Source organism: Sinohyriopsis cumingii, chromosome 15 (assembly GCF_028554795.1).
Source record: "Sinohyriopsis cumingii isolate HCF-2022 chromosome 15, ASM2855479v2, whole genome shotgun sequence".
NCBI classification, from domain to species: domain Eukaryota; kingdom Metazoa; phylum Mollusca; class Bivalvia; order Unionida; family Unionidae; genus Sinohyriopsis; species Sinohyriopsis cumingii.
The window spans coordinates 148,081,152-148,101,093 of record NC_142975.1 but is presented as its reverse complement, the minus strand read 5'-3'; the positions used below and the strand labels follow the sequence as shown (position 1 = coordinate 148,101,093).

The 19,942-nt window shown below is 33.9% G+C and overlaps 1 protein-coding gene across 2 annotated transcripts in view; it reads left to right on the top strand.

The window, feature by feature from the left end:
• Positions 1-19,942, top strand: part of LOC149783020 (putative phospholipid-transporting ATPase IIB) — an 86,705-nt gene that overhangs the window by 29,320 nt on the left and 37,443 nt on the right. For both annotated transcript variants that reach the window (XM_089934606.1, XM_089934607.1), the window contains exons 12-20: positions 1,957-2,013; positions 3,665-3,907; positions 6,086-6,247; positions 8,482-8,574; positions 9,465-9,548; positions 13,909-14,079; positions 14,511-14,699; positions 15,235-15,379; positions 15,982-16,046. In XM_089934606.1, the coding sequence (XP_089790732.1) occupies positions 1,957-2,013; positions 3,665-3,907; positions 6,086-6,247; positions 8,482-8,574; positions 9,465-9,548; positions 13,909-14,079; positions 14,511-14,699; positions 15,235-15,379; positions 15,982-16,046 (1,209 nt within the window). The remainder of the gene's footprint in view (positions 1-1,956; positions 2,014-3,664; positions 3,908-6,085; positions 6,248-8,481; positions 8,575-9,464; positions 9,549-13,908; positions 14,080-14,510; positions 14,700-15,234; positions 15,380-15,981; positions 16,047-19,942) is intronic.

Sequence of the window (19,942 nt, the reverse complement as noted above, 5' to 3'; positions counted from 1 at the left end):
GAATGTTTTAAAAATGGCTTCCAGAAAGTGATACATGTTTAAGATGAAAGGGAAAATAAGCTTCTAGAAAAGTGTTAATAATCAACACAGAAGAATAAAAAGGAGTATTCAGACTCTTGTGAATAAAAGCTGGAAAGGACACGATTTCGTTCATTGGACATCGTGTGTCAATTTGAGTATGTCTTGTGGCATTAGATATGATTGCCATCATCATGTGAAATGGAAAAAGAATTTCCAAGAATTACGTCAAGTTGAGAGATAGCAACAAGCCATTGAGTTGCATGGATTTGGAACTAAAGTTTGTACAACTGTACTAGTGTACTAGTGGTAAAAAAAGTCTACGCATATGATGGTATCTCACAAATAAAAGTCATTTTTTGAAAATATATTCACTAGAGTGCAAAAAACAATCTGTTCGCTAGCATGGGTTACAAAAAGTATTATTAAAGCAGGTTATTGCTCTGTATACTGTTTAGCCGCAGACATCAATAACTGTTTGTATTAAGTATGACTACAGATGCCAAGCAGATAGAATCCCTGGTGGTGAATAAACACAACTGGCAGTGAGCAATAAATTCATTTTTTGAACTTACTGACAGGATGTCAAAGACAAATTTTATTTTTATTACAAAGCAATCCAACTTAGGAAGCTGACTTTGGATTCTTTTAAATGTGCCGATTTTTTTTGTGGTTAAATATACAAGGTTGGCCGACATAGGATTCGTGAAAATTTTGAAAATAAAATGAAATAATGGTACAATTTTCAAAGTGACACAATATAGTGCTTTGTGCACAGACATTGATGACCCAGCATCGCCCAGATGATTTGGAGAAAATAAAATCATGTGATGAATATTTGAAGGCCAGAAGAAAAGAAGATGACAATATGATCATTAACATAGTTGAAATTCCAATGTACTTTGATCTCATTCCTGGACAGACTGTCAGTAAGATGGGGTTAAAAGTGTGAGAATTAGCATGACTGGTGCAGATTTTTAAAAATCTGACTTTAGTTGGTCCTTGCAGTTTCCACTTCATAAGATATGTTACTTCCAATGATAATTTTTCACGGCATCAGAAAACTAAAAAATATTCATGCACCGAAAGAATGGATCATATGTGTGCAGGAGAATGTTGGGTTGATGAGATGATGCTGCAGTGGATTTAAGAGTTTTATCTGAAGTAGACAGTTTTATAATTTTTTAAGTAAAATTTCAGATGGAGTGTATTTTCTGACATGTCATTTTCGAATGATTTAAAAGTTGTCCCAGAACATATGGTGCACAAAAAGTTACTTTAAAAATTAATTTATGTTGTTCCAACAAATATGGTAAATATGGTATTCTTGATGTTAGAAATTATTTTACCAATTTTGATTTTTAGAAACGATTTCACCTATTGTGCATTTTAGAAACCATTTCACCACTTCTTTATTTTAGAAATGATTTCACTTATTCTTGATTAAAGTGTCACTGAGAATATTTTTTTACAAAGTATCAGAACTTATGATGCCTTTAAAATTTCAATAAAATTTAATGCAACATTCCTGTATTCCTGTGCAGCCCCCTCTCTGTCTATCTGTCTGTCTCTGTCTTTCTCTGGGGGCCCTGTGTGGCCGAGTGGTCTAAAGCACTCTCCGTTACGGATCACTGCCATCTCACCTCTGTCTGCATGGGTTTGAGTCTCAGATTTGGCCAATATGGGTATGTGAGAAAGCTTGCCAGTAGCTTCTCGTGGGTTAGTGGTTCTTTCCTGGGTTTTCCTGGATTCTTCCTCCACCATTAATACTGGCCGCCATGTATAGCCTATCGTGTGCTGAAAAATGGCATTAAACCCAACAACAACAACTGTCTTTCTCTGTCTCTGTGTCTGTCTCTGTTTCTCTCTCTCTCTCTCTCTCTCTATATATATATATATATATATATATATATATATATATATATATATATATTGTAGGTGTTCAAGAAACTCCACCTGGGGACTGTAGCATTTACTGCAGAAACAACAGATGAGGTAATTACTTTTAATTCTTGGGTACTTATTTCCTTACTTCTTTGGATTTAGTCTTTGCTACAGAAATATGAATTTAATGACCTGACAGAAAAAGAGTATGACCTTTGGACTCATTTAAATCACTCCTCACTCAGTGGCATGTCTTGGAAATTAAGTACTAGCAAATGTACCATTCTCAGAAACCTTGAAAGATGACAGGAAAGAAAATAATGACTGAGTGCAACAAAGAGGAAGAGCACATATCCCCTAATCATTGTTAGACACACTGTAATTTCATAATTCAAATTTTTGTTTATTTATCACCTGTATATGTAAGCAAAATGGGAAAATTATATTATGGATTATTACAATTCATGTCCATGTATCTGTTTGTCTGCTTAAATCTGACCATTTTAATTCGATCAGTTTACATGAGGTTATTAAGAATAGACAGTACATCAGACAGTGTCTTAAATTAATTAATTAATTAGTCAATTAAACTAGCTGTCTTATTAGCATTTGCATTAAGGGACTAGCCATTTTTTGTGAAATGTTATGGAGGAAACTGCAGAGAATATTAATTCTGTGTATAATGTTGCATAGTATGTACACTTGACACAGAAGTTATTGTTAATTAGCCAACAAGAATATTAATATGCTGAATTAGTAAAGTTTAATTATTATAATGCCAAAAAGATAGTTCTGTAATGTATTTTGTACACATAAATTAGTGAAATTCTTTTCTTTTAGCAGATGCATGGAAAGGGACATTATTTTTCTTGTAAACTAGCATGGCATATTTCTGTTGGAACTTTAAAGTGTCTTAGAAAATAAATTATTAGTTGCCATATTTGTTTATAGTCTGCTGTTACTATATTTTTATAAAAAGACCTTATGAATGGATCGATAAATCTTGAGCACTAGTATGATGTACATATAAAGCATGGAAAAAAGACCAAACTTATTTTTTTAAAAACACAATAATTAACCATTTTAATATATGTGGAGACTGATTTCAAAATTAGTAAACATACTAAAGCTTTCGTAAGCATCCATAATAAATGAAATATATTAAATAGGTTCATATAATACTGTCACAAGCTTTTATTCTACAGATTTCAAAGAAAATCACGTGGTTAAATAAAAAATACATTGTATAAAATTCTGCTTGTCACATAGAGGTAAATATTTTATGTGACACTGATGCTACAAAGTCACATTGTTAGAGGTTAAGTCACAAGCAGCATATATGTACTTTGACACAATGATACTTCTGAGTAACATGGATGCTAGGTGCCATGGCTGGTAGCTAAGTAGATTGCAGCAGATACTGTAACACAATGATGCTACTTAGTAACATGGCTATTTAGTAACATGGCTACTGAGTGACATGGCTACTGAGTAACATGGGTACTGAGTAATATGGCTACTAACTGACATGGCCACTAAAAAACATGGCTAAGTGTCATAGGTACTAAGTGACATGTCTAGATGTTTTGTCACTTTATTTCTGTGTAATGAATACTATATGACATACTACTAAGTAACATGGTTATATGACATAGTAAATAAGTAACGTGACTAAGTGACATAAGTACATAGGTGTTTTGTCACTATAATGCTATGTAGTAAACAACATTAATGTCAAAATTTGTTTTACTTTTTTTATCAGGTTGTCGCCCATTTAAAGACAGCCTACTCCCAGATGTATTCATCTGGTACACCAGGACGTACAAGTACTCCAGTGAGACGTACAGTCATAACTAGAGTGTTTGAGGCAGTGCAAGCACTGGCCCTGTGTCATAATGTGACCCCTGTAAATGAGGACATTGAAGAAAACGGCAAGGAAAATGACAGGGGAGACACAAATCAGAATGAGCCTAAAGTTGTCTACCAAGCTTCGAGTCCTGATGAGGTCAGTCTTTTTAACATACTTTGCCTATCACTATAACAACTTCTGGTGTATAAGACTGTACTCTACTTTCAGTTTTATTCTGGTGTTGAATATGCTTCACCATGGTAATTTCCCTATCATTTAGAACTCACACTGTTGCATCATTCGTGCTGATTTCCCTGGGTTTTGCAGTGAGGGGGACATTTTTTCAAACATTCTCTGTTTTCCCTGGGTTGATCAGTGAAGGAGACATTTTGTAATACCTCTGTACCTCACAATCTAGGGACTTTTTAAAGTTAGGACACCTACAGTTTTAAGTAGGCTTATTCATCCTGGGCTTGCCAATGTAACAACACTGCATTCTGATTTTGTTGAATGTGATGTGAATATTATTTCTAGTTTTCATTGTAAAGTTTAATGTTAATGGGTAATTGTAATGTAGTGTTGCATGTTGGGTGCATTTTTATATATAATTAACACATGTCTATGACAGCCTGGAGCAATATTTAGTTTTATGGGCCATTTGTGGCATAAAATATCCATAGTTGATGCAAAAGTTATTCCTAGTGCATCTTTTTTTGTAGCATCAGTTAGTGATATCTTTGAGAAGGCTTGACTTTTGGAAATTTGCTGAAAAGAAGTGCATTTGCAAAAAAAGCAAAAACTTGTTTTAGTTTGCTTTGATTGGTCGGTATCCTTTGGAACTCTTCATTTGGATGGTTGATTTTGGTTACGTGCTACACCTCAAGATCAAGCCATGATCGTTGATGAAAACACAGTCAAAAGTGTTGACCTTGTGGCTTCATGGATGACTACCTCACAGTTATTGAGTGCCAATTTGAAATTTATCAAATGCATTTTTGAGATCTCATGTGATGCTTCCCAGAAGTGGGGAAGTGAATAAAGGATATTATTAACATTGTGTTATTGCCTTGTATTCTCCCAAAATGGTGGGGTTACTTTTTTGTTGGACACATTTACTACAATTTCTTGTAGTATTAGTAGTATTTTCACTTACCTTTACACAAAACAAAACCCAAAAAAACTGTGTTTATTACACTTATAAGTTAATGACCCACTTTACAGAGAGGTGAGGTCAAAGGCCATTTGACACACTCACATGCAAATATAGATGCAACACTTGGATTCTGCTCTTTTTCTGTTTTATCATCTGACATTTCTGGCTTTGATGACCAGTCAAAAGCATTAGAGCCTGCCACGTAGCTCTCCAGATTATCAAGGCACTTCATGACAAGTGACGCCTAAAACCAAAACTAATGCCATTAAGAAACTTTTGTAATACATAAACGTGTCATGTTGTTGGAAAAAAATGCACCATTTGTAACTTTAAATTTAAAATATGACACATTTAAAGTGCAAGTAAATTATATTCATGGGCCCATTCACATAGGTTCTTGTGTAATATTTTTTTTATAAATTATTGCTTGATATTTGTGTCTTTTACTTTTGAAAATATTTGTTGATTGCAGACTATCAGGAAGTACTAAATGTATTGCATCAAACTCTGATAAAAAAAACTGAAGTCAGTTGTATAAAATGCAAGTGCTAATTGGTTGTTTTCACAGAGGTTGTCAGTCAGACAGTTCCTTATTAAGTGAATCCCTTTCAGACTAGATTGATTTATGTATTCTGCACTGGTTCAATTCTAGATTGATTTATGTATTCTGCACTGGTTCATTCCATCACAACATTTATTGACAATATTTGTTCCTGACCTTCGAAAACAACATTTTCATGCCTTCAATAATTTCTTCTTTCTCATCGCCTAAAGAGACAAATAACCAAACTTTTTAGATGATAACTAAAATGTGTATTGCAAGTATGTCAAGTTATTGTTTTATACAAAAAATCTGTATTTTCATACAATAATGGTAAGCCAGTGACTTAATTTTGATGTTACATACAGTATAATTCCTTTCAAGATTATTGTTTATATTTTTATTATGGTTATCTGATATTACCGCTTCAGAATTAATCTGATGATACATATCACAATATTTGTTGTCTTGGAACCTTTGTGTCATGATATATATTGTATCATAACATCTCTGGCAGAACACACCATAAAAATTATGTACAGCAAATGTTTTACTTTCCCTGACAACAAAACTTAGAAACAGTGACAGAACAGGGAAAAAAAAGAAACTTAACCATGGTGTTGACTTGCATACCATTCAGGTAGCCCTGGTTTCCTGGACGGAGAGTGTTGGTTTGACCCTGATAAAGCGAGACCTGACCTCCATGCAGCTGAGAACTCCCATGGGGACCACAGTTACCTATACCATTCTGAAAATTTTCCCATTTACATCTGAAACAAAGAGGATGGGGATCATTGTGAAGGTAATTCTATATCAGGTTCCAAATTTATCTCATGCATTTTAATTAAGTTTAAACCAATTAGCACAGTATCCAAAAAGCACACAATCATTAAATGGACAGTCACAGAAATACATTAATTTGATTGCTGTAAGCCTGCTTTTATTTGCAATTGTTACAAGTCTCTGCTCTTAAGATAAGTAACAGAAAAGAGTGAAGATAACAAGCTTTGTCAAATTTAACAAATAATTTATTTCCCTAGACTACAACATAAAAAAATAAATAAGAGAAAAGATCTTATGGTATTGCGAATTAATTCTCAATTGTAATCCAAGAATAACAAAGAAAAACACAAGTCCTATCAATGAAAAGTTCTAAGTTAATCTCAGTTCAGATTACGATGAAATTCAAAATGGAAGGTGATGATGTCTGTAACAGTCAGCGTTGTACTGATGTTTCAAAATTATCTTATTGAATCACAGAAAATATTATTCCAGTTTTTGATATCCATGTAAATTCCAGTGGATGTCTTTGCCCAAGAATTATATCAGAGCACTTTTGTATTTCCAGATAAAATAATCTGATGAATTTAATAATTTGAAGAAAATAAAATTTAGCCCAAACTGGTCACAACATAATACAACTTAATGTGTCAGATGTTAAAGCATGACTGACAAACCTTTATCAGTACATTAGTTATTACAACTAATTAAGACGCAAAATGGATTCCCAGATGAGGGTCAAAAGTTCATCCTTCTGGGAAAAAACATAAGTTTGTTTACCAATTGACACATGCTTGATGTTACGGGTCACTGCCATCTCACCTCTGTCTGTGTGGGTTCGAGTCTCGGGCTTAGCCAGTGTGAGTATGTGAGAAAGCTTGCCAGTAGCTTCTCGTGGGTTGGTGGTTCTTCCAGGGGTTCTTCCACCACCATTAATACTGGCCACCATGTATAACCTATCTAGTGCTGAAAAATGGTGTTAAACCCTATAATAACAACAACAACACATGCTTGATGTCATGTAGTCCAGGTATGGCCTTGACTCAATGATTCTTACTCTGAGAAAGATAATTAAAAAAAATTTAAAAAAGTTGTTTACCAAAACTGTCACTGATTTTGAATCAAGGTCAGCAACTAGATGCAATGTTTCTGTTATTAGGTGTTTACATAAACAGTATATAAAAAAATATTTAAAAAATCAGTTCTGGACAATGTCAAATTCAGTAAACAATGTTACATTACAATAGCATGTAATAAAATTAAAAAAAATTAAAACTAACAGACAAACAATTAAATTAAATGTATATAACACAATTAATGTGTTTTGCATTTTCCTTATGTGTAACTATCTAACTGTCACATAATTCTATTTATCTACAATATCTTATTCAATTCTTTGTTGCCTAAGCTTATGGGCATATAATAATATACAGACAAAGCAAATTAAATTCCTGTCTTGAGTTCTGCAAAAACAAATGGCATACAAATAAAAATGCATACAAATACTTGCAAACACAGCTCATAAATATATACATTGCATGGATGTTTGACTGTCTAAATTTTGAAGCTGAAATAAAGAGTGATCCAGGAAACTGAAGGTGGATTGTGCAGATTCCACTCAGAACCAGTAGTTCCACCATGCACGAAATAAACCATTTAATACAAATGATAAATTACCTGCTATTATTCTATTGCTATTACGTTGCTGGCTTTTGACACCAGTCCAATGTAATTATTCTTTCCTCCAGTTAGTAGTTTGATTTTAGAATAAAAACATCATGATCCGAGTCTGATACCTTCAGCTTGCATTATTTTGGAATATCATCTTTCTTTTCATGGGACTTTGTGTAAATCTCACTGCACTCAAAATTTGTCATCATATAAAAAGTGTTTTCACATATCTACTATCAGTTGTATACATAATTTTTTTCCATACTAGTCCTATTTACAGCATAATAAGTAAAACTTTATATAACCCTCTCATGTGTGATTGACTGTCTATCCACAAGGTAAAACCAAATTAGAAAGACCAACATTCATGAAAGAAAAGTTAAAAATGTAAAGATATAAAATCAAAGAAAAGACATCAGTAAGAAATGGAGCCAATATTTTATTGTCAGGATCACTTTTACTCTGAAAGTATTTTCTGCATAATAATTAAATGATACGGTGGCTTCTGGAGACTACTATAGACTTTGTAGAGGTAAGCTATTTAATCATTGATTACAGTCTTGCTTATCTCTTTACTTTTAATAGGATGAACAGTCAGGGGAGATAACATTTTACATGAAAGGAGCAGATGTTGTGCTGCAGAGTATTGTTCAGTATAATGATTGGCTGGAGGAAGAGGTCAGTACCATGCAGTTTGCTTGCCTTTTTCACGTTTCATATTTATGTGTAGGATAGCAGGCAGATTCAGTGATAAACAGTTTGTACCACATAATACCAAGCAAGATTCACATGTGTGTATTTTTATAAGTTCTTAAAAATGCAGTTATTTGCTACCCAGAGATGGGTTCATGTTAATAGTTGATTCTGCTTCCACAAAAATGCAAGTTTTTTGTAATTTACTCAATTTATAATTGAATAGAAGGGTTCCTTCTAGATGAAGTCAGTCTTGTGTAACCTGTTAATTAATTGCTTACAGTAAGAGAACACCAGTGAATGGAACAAACTTGTTATGTTCAACATGGAGTTGTTCAACATCTGGGTTTAATTGAATAAGTAGTTGTACATTATTTGCTAAAGTTATTGATTGATTAAAAGTCTATCAATTCAATGTACCTTTTCAACATCATCAAATTAGAGTTAAAAAGAAGGTTAATCCTGTATAATCCTTGAAGTACCTTGTATGTGCAATTTTTAAATCTTTATAGCACAATGCTGTCATTTCATAATTGCTTTTATTGTATGGATTTTGTACCTTTCTGTTGTAATGCAGGGGAATTAATTCCAAGGCATCAGAGTCTATCTTAGGTGGCCTAGTAGACATTTTCATACTGAAAACTATATGGTCATTATTCTGACATGATAAATTACTAATTACTTACATAGACAAATGGCACAGAAACAAATCAACATATTGGAACTTTTAGTACTAAGACAAAAGCCTGCTCAAGGTGACTGCAACTCTCATGCTTGGGTATGGCTTACATCAGAATATCACACCCATAAAACAACCTGGTTATATAAGAATGAATAATAATTACTATATGAAGGTTTTTTTTCTTGTGAGCCAGTGTGGGAACATGGCCAGAGAAGGACTTCGAACCCTGGTTGTGGCAAAGAAATTATTAAGTGAAGAGCAGTATCAGGACTTTGATGTAAGACTTTTGTGTTCTTCTCATTGTTTGATTGTTTTTAAGTTTCCTTTTTGTCACAATCATATAAGTACAAAACAGAACAACTCCCTTTTTTCATCACTGTTTGTGTCAGTGATTACAATATTTAGATAAATTGTCTTGGTATTTTTGACTCTATTAAAGATTACCTTTCATACTGTACACATAAAATATCTTAGCATAATTTTATGCAGGGTGTAAGTGCAATGTCCAATATATTTAGATTTAACTCCAGTCATTTCACTGAAGTTTATAACATATTTATCGAAGCTTAAATATAATACATCTGAGCAACTTTCAAATGAAAAAAATTATGAAATCAATTAATTTCATAATTTTTTTTATAAGAAAGTTGCTCAGATGTATTCTATTTGTTATATGGATTGTATACATTTCTGTTTTGTAACACAGGGAACTTTCATAAATTTTCAGTTGCTTAGTGAAAAAAGTTTTTCACCTAGTCTATGAATTTCAGGTAGAAAAATATTTACATAAAGTTTGTGTATTATAGAGTGCAGGTATATAGAAATCCCTTTGTCTATCGAATGTACAGTTCTTCACATAATTTCATTAACACAACTAGTTGTCCATTTTTGTATGAATTACCAAGAAACTTGTTAATTATACAGTCAAAGATGAGCATAATAAATCATGTTGTTCCTCAGATATTTATAGTTTTTGCCCTTTTTGACATGTGGCTGAATGTAGTATATGGGAATGAAACTTTGTGCTGTGATCATCATCTGAAGATGCACATATGGACAGATCACTCTGATGCTGCAAATTTTGTCAGAGTAATTGCCCCTTTTCACTGGAATCCTGACTGAATTTTATGATTACAACTAGTCTTAGAGTTTTCAGTGGATCACCATAAACTTTCTGCATGTTATGGCCATCATTTGAAGATGAACACTTCAACAAACTACTGTCCTCCCACAGTTTTTATTAGAGTTATTGCCTATTTTGTCCTGTATGACAGAATGTTGTGAATGTAACTTGATTTGCAGTTTTTGATAGATCATTGAAACTTGTTACATGGTCATCATGTGAAAATATGGACAAGTCACAGTGGTATTGCAGTCATTGTCTGAGTTATTGTAATACTTTACCCGGAGTTAGGCATAGTGTAGGACTGAATGTTGTGAATGCAACTGGTTTCTCAGTTTTCTTTGAATCACGGTTGTTATGTCATGGCCATCATCTGAAGTTGTGTGTTTATCAACATACCTCTGTGCTTTCACAATTTATGTTAGAGCTACAGTAAAACCTGTTATAATCGACCATCTGTAATTTATGACCACAATCCTAATGCACAGATCAATTTTATAAATGCACAGTCATGAGTGACCACCTGCTGAACGCAACCAGCAACCGTAATGTTTTGGCAAAGTATGCATTTTATCACTGCTATGAATGACTGCATTTAATCCTTGTAACAATGACTGCTTATACTGTTCTTAAGAAAAAAATCTGGCCACCAGTGTCTGAACTTTTATAGGTCATGCATGTAGTGTCATATATTGTAGATTGTGAACTGGACTAAGTACATGCATATTGTTCCAGCACTATGAACAACCATATTGCAAGAACAGAGACAGACAGCACTGACCTCTTTGTAACCATCTGTAACAATGACTGCTTGAATGGTGAAAACCGTTATGATAAAAAGCAAACATTAAAAAAGATCAACCAGTCTAAATTTGGCAGGTCAAGCAAATAGTGACATTTGTTATAGACTGTAAACCAGGCTAATTGTACATGTTGTGAATTACCATTGTAGTGCCAAAGTCAAAGTAGTGGTCACCTACATTGTTTGTCTTTGGAGTTAACATGTATTGCCTGGGGGTGAATGAGGTCTTTTCCAATTAAACCAGCAAGTGAGAATTGATTCCTGGATTCTATTAATAATGTTAAAGGCTTGTGTTGTTTTTTGTTTGTTTTTTCTCTGATGTTACAGTGATTGCTTCCCACACACCAAGCCATCCTCTAATCAAGTTGGTGTGACAGGTTACATCCTTTGTTTATAGAGTAGATCCCATGATGCCATCTGTAAATTATGCCATTGACTTTTGGCTCTGAATAAATGATTATGTTTTTGGATGAAATGATTGCTTCTTTTTATTTCATTCATTGGTAGCTATACAATGTACATGTATAGATTTCTCGTATTTCCACAAAGCCTGGTCAAATGCATTCTTACAGTCAATATTGCGACTGAACACTGTCTAATGTTAACTTCTAGAACCTTAATAACAATGGCAGAACCTCCAACTAAAAAGAGACAGATTTTAACAGTGGAGAAAATCATTATTGTAATTAAAAGAAGCAAAAAAGAGGAGACCACTGACAGAATAGCAGTTTATTGTTGTTGTTGTAGAGTTTAACGCCATTTCTCAGCACACAATAGGCTCTACATGGCGGCCAGTATTAATGGTGGAGGAAGAACCCAGAAAACCCCCGGAAAGAACCACTGACCCACGAGAAGCTACTGGCAGATAGCAGTTTAAATATATGTAAAACAAATTTAGGTGTGTTATAAAGAAACAAGGAATAAATTAAGAAACAATATCATATGCTAATATATGTAGATGTGATCTTCATATATAAATGTGATTAATGGTTAATGATAAAAGTATATCTTTATTGCAATATAATTTTGTTTTCAGATGAATGTATACAATATTTTATTTTTTATTGGCGACATTGTTGGCTGTTTAAACTTGTATATACAACCATTTGTTTGGAGTGGAGCTATTCAGAGGCCCCATGAAAGGAAGCCACAAACTTGATATAAAATGCACTGAAATTTATCTGTTGTTACATAAACAAATTCTTTGTCCATATTGACAAACCATCTAAACAATGCATTGTTGTATCATAATCTGCTTATCTTGACATATAGCATGAGTAATATATGTTGTGAGATATACACTATTTTGTTGTTGACATTTCTGGTAATGGAGATCAACTGGACGAGGCATTATCTCATAATCTATCTTTCGTCAGATTTTCAGCCGCTCGCTAGTAATTAATATATTTACATAGACTGACATGTAAAATTCCTCTTCTTTTCACTCAGAATTAAATCCTTCAGAATACTCATATTTTCTGTAATAATCCCTGTCATCTGACCAGAACACCTGCGTCTCTATCTTCCATTGACCCTTTGTTAAATTTCTGACGCATGCATGAAAGGCAGCATCATGCTGCTGCCAAAAAAAACACATCTTACTTATTGGTTTATTCAATAGGCAGGGAGGAACAGTAACTAGAATAGACAAAACAACTGCCAATTCCTTTTAAATAGTTTGCTGAAATTTCAGAGGAAACCGATTACCTTTGAAGCACCAATTGTTATAAAAACATATTCAGCAGATGGAAAAAATCAGTCTCAATCATGCAGTACAATTATTTTTAGTTGCCGCCACAATAAGAAATGGGCATTTGTTTGTTTCTCCAAAGCTGTCCATTAATGATGACTTCAATAATGCATGCACCCTTCATCAAAGAAAGCAGACTACAGTCTTCAATAAAAACAAAGAACTTGTCTTCAGAGGAAGTCAGTACCAAACTTAAATAAAAGTAATGGAATCTGATGGATTTTTGCATTTTCTAACGTGACTGGAACACGTTAACTGTGATGTGAAAGTTTCCTTTTTGCAGGGAAAAAGTTTATGCTTATGAACACTACCAACGGCAGCTTAAAATGCAAACTAACTTTTACCGACTTGGGATGTACTGAAAAGTAAATGTGCTTCGTCATTCGTTACGTGATTGTTCTATGTTTTTCCACTGAATTCAGACCAATATGACCTGTGACAAAATTATTGAATATTTTAAATCTCTGTGTTCATATTTTCAATGGAATCACTTATATTGTGGATTCAGTGTATGTGATGAGATTCGCGGGTGAGTACACGGTGTTAATACTATATTCATGCTATACATTAGACATGTATATATAAAAAGTATTAACATATATGTATCAATTCATGGTTCTCTAAATAAATTAAACTATTACATATGCCTTCTTTGTTTTCACTACATGTGTATTTCTCATTTAATATGCATCGATTTAAGATAACTGTGCTGATGAAGCACATATTTTACCACCCGTATTTATTACACACACACACACATACACCCCCCCACACACACACACACATTTTTTGGGGTACATGCATCATTTTCTTCAGCTAACTGACCTGGTTGCTTATAACACGGTCAGGTTCTATGGCTCCCAACTACTGTATCATAGTGTGGTCACATTGTATATAGGTGAATGTACTTTCAGAAGATTCTCCTCATATAGCCTAATTATTGTTTGACATTTCTTTTGAAGTCACGTTATCATCAGGCAAAAATGAGCACACAAGATCGTGGAGTGAAAGTTCAGGGAGTAGTGGAGAGTTTGGAGCGAGACATGGAACTACTGTGTCTGACAGGTGTAGAGGACAAGCTTCAAGATGGAGTCAGGACCACGCTGGAGATGCTCAGGAATGCTGGCATCAAGGTGAAAAAATTGGAGACTGTTTTCACGAGAAATTTTAAAATCCTTCAATAAAAAAAATCTCTTGATGGTTATATTATAGACTTTTAATTTGCAGAGTAATTGAATCTGTTTTTGTGCAGCATGGTTTTATGACAGTGATTTGATAAGAGCAAATTATTAAATTTCATGACCTCATTAATATGATGTTTCATAAATCCATTTCATATTTACCTCTTTAGGCATGTGCAATATCACCCTGTCACATCACATCACGCATAGTCAACTTATGTGGTGGTTTGTTTCTTTTATTAATAAGATGGCCCTTATTTTGCTATTTGGTAAACCGAATTTTACTTTGAAGTTCATTTCATCTTCAAAAACTTAAGATTCATGAGGAAATATGTGCATTCTCATACCTACAGTAAAATGTTGCATGCATTGTTCATCTCTAGATTTGGATGCTGACAGGAGATAAGCTTGAGACAGCTACATGTATAGCCAAGAGTGCCAAGCTGGTCTCCAAGAATCAGGACATCTACACATTTAAGAAAGTCACAGATAGAACAGGAGCTCATTTAGAACTGAACAACCTGCGCAGAAAGCAGGACAATGTTCTTATTATACAGGGAGATAGTTTGCAGGTAAACTAATTATTGAAGAAATATATACCGGGTAATTAGTTTTTTATCCCCAACCATACATGGGTGGGCATAAAGTTCTGCGCTTTTCTATGTATCTCTCCATCCATGTGTTCATTTGATTAAGTTTGGATTAAAGTCATTTTGCAGGTCTGATTTCTTTGTTTCAAGATTTATTGTAACAGTGAAGTCTGGTTCCTTTACCATTTTAAAACTTTAGGCTCAGATTTGGGAGAATTTTGGGGGAAAAATGGGGAACCTGACCTAGCTTCAAACTGACTTGTCACAGATCTTTCTGGACTTGAGCATACATAATCAGTGTTTCCACAGAAGTCACTTTTTATTTATTTCAGTATTATCAGACCAAATTAAACTAAGGCCAGGGTCTATTTAATAATTTTCTTTTTACAAATTATAAATTGATCTTAGCTTGAAAGTGAGTTATCAGTTTGCAGCGCAGATTTTGATCTGAAAATCTTTACATAGAGCATTGAGTTTGCAGGCAAACTTAGTTCTGATTTTGACACTTCATCCACAGGTTTGTTTGCAATATTATGAACATGAGTTTGTGGAGTTGGCATGTCAGTGTCCATGTGTGGTGGTATGTCGATGTTCCCCTACTCAGAAGGCAGAAATTGTGAAGCTTCTGCGGTATCACACAGGGAAGAGAACGTGTTCAATAGGTCAGTGTACAGAAAATATATGCATATATTTATAAATAAGTAACTTGGATTGTTTTATTACATCGAGCTGACAGTGTTTAGATGCTGCTAATTGTTTTTCTAAGGAACAATTTTATACTTTAATATTTCATTATTTCTAACTTTACCGAGTGTTATATTTTAAAACATGCATTTACTTCATAATCATATATAAAATACCAGCTTATTGTAACCTATTTTTCATAAATTAAAGTTAACAGTTATTTGATAACCCTTTGATCTTTCAGTAATGATTCACAACTAAACTAATTTCTGATTTAGAAATATGTAAAGGTTTAATAATTTATCATGTAATGATACATTTCTAATCACAGGTTATGAATTTCTGAGTTGTGTTTTGCATGGAATGGGTCAAACACAGGCATCTCCTGTTTCCAAACAGTTGTCATTAAAAACAGCAGATAAACTTAATTGTTTTGTAAAGGAATTACATCTTTAAAGACTTTCTGTCAATCATTCCCATATATGACCCAATTATAAAGCAGTTGATGGATAAATTTAAGTGAAATGAATGAGTCTAGGCTGTTGTTTTTTAAATTGAATTTTTTGTCATTTTTCACCAGGTGATGGAGGCAATGATGTTAGTATGATCCAGGCAGCTGATGCTGGTGTAGGCATTGTTGGCAAGGTTGGTGTTATATTTATTGTCTAGTCTTCATTTAGAAAAAAGCTTGATATAGGTATAAATATTATATATCCCTGTGTCCATTGTACATTCTCCATGAGCCATCATACATCTCTAAACATTTGCTATTTTCAACTTTGTCTTAAAAGCCACCAGACGAATTTCAACTATACTTTGTAGAGAGCATTCTGGCATAAAGGTCTTTCAAATTTACATAGATGATGTCAATTTGCCTTGACCACTGAACTAAAAAAAGAAAACCATTAACTGACTTCTAAAAAAAGTTCCAACAGAATTTGATTAATTTAACAGCATCCTGAAATGAAGGCCTTTTGTTTGATACAAATAAGCTGATTTGCCATCAGATATGGCCACTGTTATATTACAAATATATGAGCAACTTCTTTTCAAAAACCATTTAACAGAATCAGATCAATTTTGACAAAGCCTTATTTCTTGAAGACCTTTAAAATTTGTACAAATGATTTTGATCTCTGTCAAACATGGCCCATCTTATGACATTAAGAACTGTTAATGACTTCTTCTCAAAAGCCACTGAAGAGAATTTGACAGAAAGCATTCTAGCATGACGGTTTTTTACATTTATGCAAATGATGCTGATCTGTCATCAGATGTGACCACTCTTACTAAAAAAAACCACCTTTAAATGATTACTTGTCTGAGCTGCTTTTCAGAATTTGATCAAATTTTACAGAAAAGTCCTTTGCAAAAGATTATACAAAACAACCATCGAATTGCCTACCAATATCTAAAACAGAAAAACCTTTGAAGGACTTCTTCTCAAAAGCTGCTGAGAACAATTTAACAAGATCTGACAGAAAGCATCATAGCATGACTGTCTTTTAGATTTTTAAAAAATGGCACTTGTTTGAAATTTGGATCTGCTTTCAGATTTGTAAAAAGTGGCGCTGGTTTGACATCTGATTCAATAGTTAGTAAAACCTGAGAAAAGCTTTAAATGACTTATCAAAAAATACTGGTCAGGATTCTACCAAATTTGGCAGAAAACATCTTTGCATGACTGCCTTGTAAATGGTTCTAACATGCCAGCAAGTATGGCCAGTGTGTCAGTAAACATGGTTACTGTTACTAAAAATAGGAAACTTTCGACAACTTCTCACTTACTGCTGAACAGTATTTGACCAAATTTGGATCTGCTATCAGATTTTGCTGCATTGCTAAAAGAAAAAAATAAATTTAAAATACACCTCAAAATCTGCAAAATTAAATTTGATCAAATTTGACAGGACTTGTAAGTTTTACACAAATCAATATGGCCATTGTTAAGAAATATTAGTAAACATTTAAATGATTTGTCAAAAAGGGGTCAGTAAAAGTTGACAGAATTTTATAGACAGCTTCATGGCATAAATAAAGCCTTTCATGTTAGCACAGTTGATGTTGATCAACCATCGAGATGGCTTCCATTACTAAAACGTGTTAGATTGCTGGGCCAGCTACCCTTGCATTTGACTTCTGGATACATGTCAGCCAGGTTAATGATATCAGGTTCACTAGGACCACTTGTTTTCCCAACAGAGTTGATAAAAAAACTATTTTTTTTAAAAAGGTCTGTGCAAAACATTTTACTTTCCTGTGACTTCAAACAAATTTTAATAATGGAAATGATTAGCTTTAAGCTTGCATCAACTTAAGGACTTAATCAAGCAAGAAATGATTAGACTGATAATCTGTGTATCCATTTCAACGTACAGTTTGTTCTTGTTAATCCAACATAATCTGTTTCCAATAAATATGTAACATTAACCTTATTGTCAGAAGAATGAATATTATTGACCTCTCCGCTATGGCCATGTATCATTATTGACCTCTCCACTATGGCCATGTATCATTATTGACCTCTCCGCTATGGCCATGTATCATTATTGACCTCTCCACTATGGCCATGTATCATTATTGACCTCTCCGCTATGGCCATGTATCATTATTGACCTCTCCACTATGGCCATGTATCATTATTGACCTATCCACTATGCCCGTGTATCATTACTGACCTCTCCACTATGCCCATTTATCATTATTGACCTCTCCACTATGCCCATGTATCATTATTGACCTCTCTACTATGCCCATGAATCATTATTGACCTCTCCGCTATGGTCATGTATCATTATTGACCTCTCCGCTATGGCCATGTATCATTATTGACCTCTCCACTTTGGCCATGTATCATTATTGACCTATCCACTATGCCCGTGTATCATTACTGACCTCTCCACTATGCCCATTTATCATTATTGACCTCTCCACTATGCCCATGTATCATTATTGACCTCTCTACTATGCCCATGAATCATTATTGACCTCTCCACTATGGCCACATGTCAGTATTGACCTCTTCATTGTGGTCAGAAATGCTCACCTTTACCAGTCACTGCCATCTCACATCAGTCCATATGGGTTCTAGTCTTGGGCTGAGCAAATGTGAGTATGTGAGAAAGCTTCCCAGTAGCTTCCTGTGGGTCAGTAGTTCTTATGGAGATTTTCCCGGGTTCTTCCTCCAACTGGCCACCATATATAGACTATCAGGCACTGAAATATGGCATTAAACCCAACACAATAACAACAACAACCTCTCCAATATGTCCATGTAACATTTTATTGACCACTCTGTTATGTCCATGTAACATTATTGACCAATCTAGTATGCTCCTGTACTTGTTAATTATCTACATCTTTAAAATTCAATATTTCCTTGAAAAAGTTCCTTAGTGCAACAGCAGTTTTGAAATTATATATTCATGGTTCAGTATCTTTAAATTTATCAAGAATATGTTAGGTGATTTCAGTTTTCAGCAATAAAAAGAATTCAGTTACACAGCAAATCAAGTTCTCATGGCTTCCTACAAATTTATTTTGACCAGTCTGATGATCTCGTTTGCTAATAAAATTGTGTGTGAGATGTTAAAGGTAGCTAAACCTTTGTGTGCACTTTCTCCTACTATTAAATTTTATCTTGCACACATCATGCAGATTTTCATACACAGACTAACAACTAACAGATAAATATTTCTCACACAGACATTCATACACACAAATACAGATCTGAAAGAGAACATTTGCAAAGCACAAAGTACACTTCAGTAACATGCAATTGAAAGGATCTATAAACATCAGCAGCTGCATTGGTAGATAGTGAGAGATAAAAAAAGTTTGGTTAAATTTTGTGGGGTGCTAGAGTTGTCATTGATACATGCAAATTATAATCTCCATTGTCTACACAAATATTTGTCTAATGGATTTTAATATTTCTGAATGTTAGATCTGAAGAAATGATGACAGACTTGTAACACAGGTCAAGTTGGTATGCAGTACTTACAAATTTCTGTATAAATAAAGTTACGGTTTTATGGTCAAAGCATAAGTATCCATTGTCAGCTAACAACAGTTAAGTATAAACTTTGTTCAGCAATCTCTAAGACCTATTGGTGGAGTTACTGCTGATGAAAGAGCTGCTGTCACACCTCAGAGGATCCCTTCTTCACAGCAGTTGACAGATTCAACACCTTCATAGCTGACTCGTAACAAATAATCTATCCACCAAGATCAGTTCTGGAGCAGGAATGCATCACTCAAACTTGGATACAGTTGTCATTGGCAAGGTTTACCACTCAGAGTGGAGAGTCTTCTGTTATCATTTTAGTCAACAGGGCATGGATCCAATCTGCTCCTCATAGACTACAGTTGTGCATTTTTGTCTCTTTCTTTTTGAAAAAAAATATTTGATCAGTTTCCATCATTTAGGGCTATAGAGCACTTTCTCTGATACTGTTATAAGTTAATATGCAAAACTAAGTCTGACCCTCATTTCCATAGCTTTTTAGTTATTCTGAGCCCCAGAGAACAGTTTCTTGTTA